Source organism: Medicago truncatula, chromosome 1, assembly GCF_003473485.1.
Source record: "Medicago truncatula cultivar Jemalong A17 chromosome 1, MtrunA17r5.0-ANR, whole genome shotgun sequence".
NCBI classification, from domain to species: Eukaryota; Viridiplantae; Streptophyta; class Magnoliopsida; order Fabales; family Fabaceae; genus Medicago; species Medicago truncatula.
This window is the reverse complement of record NC_053042.1, coordinates 32,609,774-32,618,656: the sequence shown is the minus strand read 5'-3', so window position 1 is coordinate 32,618,656 and position 8,883 is coordinate 32,609,774. Positions and strand designations below refer to the sequence as shown.

General features: G+C 33.2%; 1 protein-coding gene across 1 annotated transcript; it reads left to right on the top strand.

Moving 5' to 3' along the window:
• Positions 1–536: 536 nt before the first annotated feature.
• On the top strand, positions 537–7,739 carry LOC25484035 (importin subunit alpha-9). The gene is made up of 11 exons (XM_013612780.3): positions 537–717; positions 854–1,076; positions 3,874–4,027; positions 4,137–4,239; positions 4,520–4,704; positions 4,957–5,036; positions 6,233–6,383; positions 6,493–6,574; positions 6,672–6,730; positions 6,799–7,104; positions 7,258–7,739. Exons 1-11 carry the CDS (start codon positions 666–668, stop codon positions 7,420–7,422), a joined length of 1,560 nt encoding a protein of 519 aa, XP_013468234.1. The 5' UTR covers positions 537–665; the 3' UTR covers positions 7,423–7,739.
• Positions 7,740–8,883: the final 1,144 nt, after the last annotated feature.

Below are 8,883 nucleotides of genomic sequence, written 5' to 3'. Positions count from 1 at the left end.
TTTACCTTTTTTTCACAAACATATTAATATTACTTTACTTTATTTGTTGGCTGAATATATTATTTACCGGTAAATAGATATAAGGAGAATTTCATATTTCTAAAAAATACATTATGAATTTCTATTACTTTTTATTATACAACAATATAAAATAAATTAGTTTAAAAAAAATTTCTAATCAAATAAAATCTCTCATCTCTAAAACAATTTTCAAGAATTAGATTATCAAACAATTATTCTCATTTTTTCATTTCTAAAACAATTTTTAAAATATTACATTACCACCAAATAGTTTTATTTTATTCTCTTCTTAAAAATAGTTTCTCTAAAATTGGTTTATAAAACAAATTTTTAAAACTAAAAGCCAAGAGTGCTTTACTTTTAAAAACACTATTTAGTTTCTTTTTAGATATATTATTATTTTTTACGAATGTCTTTGAAGTACACACTCTCTATTTTTCAAGAAGATATTTCTATTTTAATTTTTATAACAAGTGGATTAATTACATTTCTCAGCATTTTCCCTTTTTACAAGTGCCCAATAATGTGGAGCTTATTACCGCCGTGGATCCCATTATCATGTACCGTTATAAAAAGAAGAACCACCGCTAAAACCTTTTTCAGCGACTCCAAACACTTTTGCATTCGTTTCACCTTCATCTTCAATGGCCGATCCTGGTTTCGCTACGAACAAAAGGGACCCTATCAAATCATCAGGTACACTCTTATTCAACATTATAACAACTGAATTTTCATTCATTTCACAGTAATCAAATTCAATTTGACAGAACCTAGATAGGTTTAGGTTTGTGCTTTCCGATGCTAATGGATTCAACCGCGTGTTTGTTTTCAGTTGTGAATGCTGCGGGTACAAGAAGACGCCAACTTGCAGTTACAGTTGGGAAAGAAAGGAGGGAATCGTTGGTTCGTGCCAAACGACTTTGTAGAGTTGGAGTTAGTGATGCTGAAGTTGATGTTGATGTTGAAGGTGAAATGATGATAGACGAAGAACAATCTATTTTGGAGTCTCAAACTTCTTTGGCTGTTGAAAATTTGAAATCTGCTCTTGCTTATCAGTAAGCTACTCTGTTCCAAGTTTCTAGCTTTTACATGATTAAGAATTGGTTTTTTAACTTTATTTTTTTTCTTCTATGGTCTGTTTCAGTTTATGATAACAAGGGGCCGTTTGGATTGACTTGTTTTTGAGCTTATGAAAAATAGCTTATGCAAATAAATAAGCTTTTATGTTAATTCAGAATTTCTCACTAATAAAAATTGTATCTTCATAAGCTGTTTGTTCATAAACTACCTTGACAAACTTATGAATAATACATAAAACCTTATATTTATTTGCATAAGCTGTTCTGCATAAACTAAAAAATAAGCCAATCCAAATGGGCCCTAGGTTTAGATTGGCTTCATCTTGGAATGGTGAATTTTTTGGAAGTATAAAAATGAAGTTTTGAATTATGATTTGCAAGTTGGAAATTAGTTTCCTTGTATCTTATAATTGCTGGTGATAGGGTTGGTTTTGATAAAATTCTCAAGAAACAATTAAAAAATAAATATTAAAAGAATATTGCATTTACGACGACCCTGTTTGGATAAACAACTTTTGTGTAAGATATAAGCTATTTCTTACGCCCTGTAGACTAGATGGAGCGGTAAATACGACTTGAAACTCGCACACATATGGGATATCCCACGTTCGAATCTTGGACACCAAGAATATCCAGCCTAACAATTTCGGCATTTGCCAGTTGAGCTTGGACTTACGGATACGTTATAAACTATTTCTATATCAAAAGATAAAATAAATGCAAGTGGTTTTCATATAAGCTATAAGTTGTTTTCATATAAGCTATCTTGGAAAGCTTATGAAAATAAGCTGAAAACAACTTATGGACATGTCATAAGCTGTTTCCGTAAGTTCTCTAAAACAGTATCTGAAGTGTTAATACCGGTAGATAAACTGAAATCAGTCAATCCTAAGAGGCCCTATGTGTCTTTTAATAACAGTTTCTCGTATAAGTTGAAACTAGTTTATGTATCTCATTTGTTTTTATAGGTTTTTTTCATTTAATTTCTCAATAAACATATATGAGCTTATAAGGATTTTTTTGGTAGATAAAGATTCCAAAAGCTAGAGGCCGATCCAAATTGGTTCATAGTTTGTGTTTCTGCTATTTAGCCTCTCATGTATTTGAATCAGTGAACAGGTTTAACTAACTCTTGACGTGAATAGCTTTCTCGCTATTATATAAGTACTAGTGCAGTGTTCATCTGAATTAGTTTTCCCATTCTAATAAAATCGCAGGCATATTCTTTTACCCTTCTAGATTCTTTCACTTTCACAAAACCTAGAAGTTGAACTACAAAACTCTTGAAATTACTTGCTGTTGCTTTCCATGTCGTTATTGTATTGGAGTACCCAAACAAGATCTTTCATGGTTTTAACTGATAATATCCTATATTGAACCTCCGTGTTTTCCTGTTGAACTTGCTGGGGGTTTAGGCTATTAACATAAATGCTGGCGGTCTATATGCAACATGCTACTGCAATCGTGACTTCATGGCCACTCTAGACTAGTTGTTTGTGGGTAAAACAGATTTCCAGTAAAAAAAATTAGTTTAAGACTAGTGGCGGATCCATAAATTTTCTTTGGCGGGGGCTAGAAAATATTATAACAAATCAAAATATTTTTCTAGATGATGCTTGATTTATTTTTCTAACAAAACTAATTGAATATCTACACCCTTTTTTTTTTTGAATAAAAAAACACCAAGCAAAAAAATGATTCCTAAAATTTTGCAATTGTTGAAGAGAAATAGAAGACAACAATAAATTTGATTTAAGTAAAAAATCTAACCTTAAAATATTGATTGTGAGGGAATGCTCCGGTCGATAAAATTTAGTTGATGTTAAAGTAAAAATCTAAACTTTTAATACTGTAGGGGAATCTTAAAAAAAAAATAAAAAAATACTGTAGGGGAAGTAATAGCAAGAAGAAGAGAAAAAGAACAGTTTATGTTGATGTTCGGAGGAGAGGCCCGTGTAAAAATTAAGAAGAGAATGGGGGGTAAAGTTAAGAGAGTGTGTGAAGAATTTGATTGAAGGGTGGGTGAACCTACACACATAATAATTATGAAGGAAAACCAAAAGATTTACATGAATAGAAAAATATTTATGTGCGTATGCTCAAGTAACTGAACACATAACAAAGGATTCAACCACCAATAGTTAAAGTCAAAACTGAACTGTGGGATGTGAACTTGTGATGAGTGTGTAAGTATAAGTTAGTGTGTGTAGTTTGTTTGATGGGGCTGAAAAATATATATAATAGTATTATTATAGAAAACAATTGTTTTCTTGTGGGGGAGGGGGGGTCTCTTGAGCCCCCAATGTAGTAGCCCAGCATCTGCTCCTGTTTACGATGAACAAGGATTAGAAGACTAGTGCTGGCCAATGAAGGTAAAGCTATTCAATCACGGGAAGAGTTGTTTAATTTAAGTTATACAGTTCATGTCAATTTTTATTTTAAAACCATATTTGACACATGATAAGCAAATAGTTGTGTTGGTCTGAGGAAAAATAAGTCACCAAGTGTTCTGAATCTTTCTGGTTTAGAGGGGGAAGTTTTTAACAATGTGATAATTTCATATGCATGCAGGATTGCCCAATTAGGCACTAAGATTGATGTTGTGTTGTTTCTTTTTAGATCATCTTAGAATAGTGTTTTCTCTTATCTCTTTGATAATGTGTTGGCCATATTTTCTCCACAGACTGAGAAAATCTTCAATTATGTCAATTGCAAATTCACATATTCTTTAACTTTGACAGAAGTGTTACTCTATATATTTTTTAATTGATAGGGGGAAGGGTGCAGTGCAGAAAAGAGTAGGCGCCCTTCAAGAATTAAGGCGTTTACTGTCAAGATCTGAATTTCCTCCTGTTGAGTCTGCTGTTAAAGCTGGAGCAGTTGCCATACTAGTGCAGTGTCTTTCATTTGGTTCTCCAGATGAACAGGTCTAAACGCATATATCTTCTATACATGTTATGCAGAGCATATGGAATCATTAATGGCAAGAAAATTTCTTACTATTTTCATTTTTGTTATTGCGAATGTATCCTGCAGTTGCTTGAAGCTGCTTGGTGTCTTACAAATATTGCTGCAGGGAATCCAGAGGAAACAAAAGCTTTGCTTCCTGCATTGCCTTTGCTTATTGCTCACCTTGGGGGTGAGTGATCACTTTGAGATTCCTTTTTGACCTATATTTCTATAGATATAAAGATTTAGAGGAACTCTTATAGCCTTAACTGTTAAAGCATTGTAAGATATCTACAATCTAAGGAAAGAATGGGATGGAGGGAACTTAGACCTACTTGCATCTTATTCTTTTTCTAAAATGTCCACCTTCATTAATTTTGCAACTATATCCAACATTATAATGAAGTTCTTCAAGGTTAAAACTATTTAATGATTTACCTTCAAAATTCATAAGTAGTCCTGTTCTGCAGAAAAGAGCTCCTCACCTGTTGCTGAGCAGTGTGCTTGGGCACTAGGAAATGTGGCCGGTGAAGATGAAGAGTTGAGGAATGTTCTTCTAATTCAAGGGGCCTTAGTACCTCTTGCAAGAATGATGCTACCATACAGACGTTCAACTGTTAGAACAGCGGCCTGGGCTTTGTCTAATCTAATCAAGGTTTCAAATCCATCAAATGAATATTACATACAATATGTCTGAGAGATTGATTTGTATCAATTCCTTAATGATCACTCTTATTCTATATAGCTGAGTTCGTATCTTCTTTGCCTTTACTGCATGGTCCGTAGATTTTTAGAAGTGTTTTGTAGTCATCAGCTTTTGTGGTCTCTTGTGCATTATGGTTTTTGTGGAAGATGGAATATTCCACATACATATGTTTTTATATGATTTCAGTATGTTTGCATATAGGGTCCAAATCCTAAAGCTGCTAACGAACTTATACGTGTTGATGGAGTATTGGATGCAATTGTTCGACACTTAACGAAAGCGTGAGTATTTCCCCGGACTTACCTATGTTATATCCTAGCCAGCATGTTTCACTGTTGTTTAGACTCGCAGTTACTTTATAACATGCATGCTTAATATCATTATATTGCTTTATTGTGCATGGGTGACTCATACCTTCTACTCTTGACTTTTATTGTTTAAATTGCAACTACAGTTAATATATTTCATGTATTTAAACTATTCTGTTCCGTTTTTGGCCCAATGCACATCATCAGAAAGATGAAATTTTCAAACATGTCAATTTATAAAGTATATTTTATATTTTATTTAGATAAATTGTTAGGAAAGCCCAAACAGGTTTGGCTGGGTTTTGTTGGTTGAAGAAGTTAGTCTAGTTTGTGGTTGTTGATTGGAGTTCTAATAGATTTGGCAGAAGTAGGCTATAAAGAGTGAGTGGGAGAAGATTAGGAGTCTGGATAGTTGGGATTTGTTTTGGTGGGAGGTCTCAGGCTCTATAATTGGAGTTCTAATCCTGAGAGGAATATCAATAGCCTGTGTTTGTCCTTCCTAACTTTTATTCATCACTGATATAGGGTTTAGGTAGGTTTCATCAATAAAATCAAATCTTTTTTTTTTATTCTTCTGATATTTGACTAGCAATTATCAACTAGTGTTAGAGCTGGATGTTGGATTGTGGTATTGCATCTTGAAGACGATTCCAAAGTTTGGCGAAGAGAAGGCTTATTGGTTGCTGATCAATGAGAGTTGTACTTTGAGGCCAATAGAATACCCGAATATAAGATACATAGAGCTATTAAGGCTCTAAAGGGAAATGCTTCCATTCAGCGTTTGGGTGGAAATGACACCATCCAAATGCAAAATGGTGGGACGTCACAAAAGTTTTATTATCAAAGAGGAAGTTCTTTTCCTCCATTAAACTATTTCTTATTTATTTTGGCCAAATTTCTAAATGATTTATTAACTTAATTTGGATGAAGTACATGAAATTTTTGTGGCTGTAAATGTAACCACTATAATCATAAAGTTCACTTTCCTATAGGTTTCTGAGCTTAAAATCAGAAGTGATGGTAGTGCAAATCCTCTTGTAAAATTATGACTACGTGGAAATATTATTTCTCGGAAATATTACCGATTTATCCAGCTGTTACCAGTTGACATAATATCCCTGAAAGGCTACCCTGATTATTGTTATATTAATTTTATTTTATCACCTCAGGGACGATGAATCAGCTACTGAAGTAGCATGGGTAGTTGTTTATCTTTCAGCACTTTCAAATTTAGCTACCTCCGTGCTGGTGAAGAGTGACGTACTTCAATTGCTTGTAAATAGATTAGCAACATCAAACAGTTTGCAATTAATGATTCCGGTAAGAATCTTGTGAACCTTCTTGTGATTACTAGCATACACCACTGCACATGAACCACAATTATTCACACTGATTTTTTGTTTCTAATAACAATGGGAAATCCCTGTAGGTTTTGCGAAGTTTAGGTAATCTCGTTGCTGGTGATTCCCATGCAACTTATGCTGTTCTTGTACCTGGACTTGAAGTTACAGGCTAGTGATTTTTTCGATATTTGCTAAGATAAATACCCGCGTTTTAATCAAAAGTATGGATCAATTTCTTTATCTGATTATTTAATGACGATTTCAGATACTGCCATGCAAGCTCTGATAAAATGTCTAAATAGTGAACACAGGGTCTTAAAGAAGGTATAAAATTTAATATTTGATTCAATAATTTGGATCAAGCTTGATGAGAGCTTTTTTATCTTATGCAGGAAGCAGCATGGGTGCTATCTAATATAGCTGCTGGTTCTATTGAGCACAAGCAATTGATATATTCTAGTGAGACACTGCCTTTGCTATTGCACCTTTTTTCTGCCGCCCCATTTGATATAAGAAAGGAAGTTGCTTACATATTAGGCAACATTTGTGTTGCCCCAACTAAAGGTGACGAGATACCAAATCTTATCCTGGAGCATTTGGTTTCACTTGTTGAAAAAGGATGCTTGCCAGGTTTTATTGATTTGGTTAGATCTGCTGATATCGAAGCTGCCAAGCTAGGGCTTCAGTTTATAGAGCTGGTAAGCGATTTTCATGAATGTATAAATAACTACTTGGTAGATTATGGCTAGATCAGTTCATTTGTTTGTGTAATCGATGATTGAACATGACAAATTATACCACACTCTTTGAGATCTAAACCCCGTGTTGTTTATGATCTATTGTGTCTGTAGGTCTTGAGAGGGATGCCAAATGGAAAGGGCCCAAAGCTTGTAGAACAAGAAGATGGGATTGAAGCCATGGAAAGATTTCAGTTTCACGAAAATGAAGACGTCAGAACTATGGCAAATAGTCTAGTTGACAAGTATTTTGGTGAGGACTATGGGCTTGATGAGTAGTAGGGGCGAGAATAGCTGAGATGCCAATCGTTTTTGTTCGTGTAATGCATTCCCTTGCCTCAACTCCATGTCATATGCAGCAATTTTAGTGACAAACATGGCTGAACATTCTTCATCAAAGGTCAATAGAATCTGTATTTGGGATTGAGAGGTTTGATAAAAAAAATCTGCTGCTTGTGGTTATACTCTTTTCATTGGTCTTGTGATGGACTGAAAGTGTAATTTTTAGTAGGTTAATTTTTTGTAGTTCAGTTCAAGTTTTTTCTTACTTTGTTATTTAGTACTGAAAAGAAAAAGTTACCAGTTGCGACCTAAAAGATATGGAGAGCGAGGGTGTGTAACGTGATTAAAAAGTAGTGTAGTGTTAAGAAATATTAAATAAAAACATAGTAGTTTGGTTTGAAAATCGGGTAATTTGTTTTTCAATTAGATATCCAAACTAATCGAGATTAGATTTCATTGGTTTGGATTTGAACTGAACATAGGAAAAAAATAGAAAATATTTCTCATGTATCAAATTGCTCTTTTTTCAAATGTCGTTAACTATCGTTCGTTCAGTTTTTCAGTGATAATAAAGTGTCGTTGGACACTTTTAAGATCGGTTAAACCTACGCTCTAAAAAGTGACCAACGAGAGTTGAAGATAACTACCGCCAAAAGTATGTTTTTGAGTAATTTGAGAAGTGAGAGAAGAGTAATATTAAAAAAATCTGCGTATCATTTTTGACAAGATTTTTTCTTAAACCTTTTGTTGATGAACCTTTATTTGATTATTATTTGGGGGCTTATACCCTAACGCCATGGCTCACAAATGACATGCAAATATCCACCTCCACTTCATTTTTAAATTTCTAATAAGAGATGAAGGAACTATGTAGTGAACAATTGTGATAGAGAAGTTGAAAGACAAGATAAGAAGAATGCATTTTTAAAAATATATGTTTTCAAAAATTGTAGAAAGAATATTATGAAAAATATAATATTAAATTATTTTTAATATTTATTAGTTCAACTAAAAATAAAAAACAAAAAGATTAAATTCACTTTTGGTCTCTCTATTTTAAAATATAAATAAATGAAATTTTGGTCTTTTTATTTTAAAAACGTTTTTCTTGTCCTTTTATTTATTATTATTATTTTTTGGAGTTTTGAACCCCATCTCATAGTTGGTCTCTATTTTTTTATTGATGCTTCAGATCACGAAGGCTGTCATGGAACAGAAACAGATGATGGAACAAAGGTCTCGTGCTCGGATATTGACAGCATGTAATTTTATGTGGCGTATAAGTTGTGTTATATTCAATATTTTTTCTCCTTTGAAGTGGAGTTGTCTCATATTCATAATTTTAACAGTACCTATAGAATTAACGTGGCATGAAGTATGAAATGCAAATTTCATTTATAAAATGTAATGTAATAGTATTTGCTATTCATATTCTTGTCGTCGTCTGGTACTTTGTTT

Bases quoted from the DNA above. Each gene is read 5' to 3' on its own strand.
- LOC25484035 (XM_013612780.3), top strand. From the start codon at position 666: ATGGCCGATCCTGGTTTCGCTACGAACAAAAGGGACCCTATCAAATCA. The intron at 718-853 runs GTACACTCTTAT...GTTTGTTTTCAG, and splicing joins GGACCCTATCAAATCATCAG to TTGTGAATGCTGCGGGTACA. The intron at 7,105-7,257 runs GTAAGCGATTTT...TTGTGTCTGTAG, and splicing joins GGCTTCAGTTTATAGAGCTG to GTCTTGAGAGGGATGCCAAA.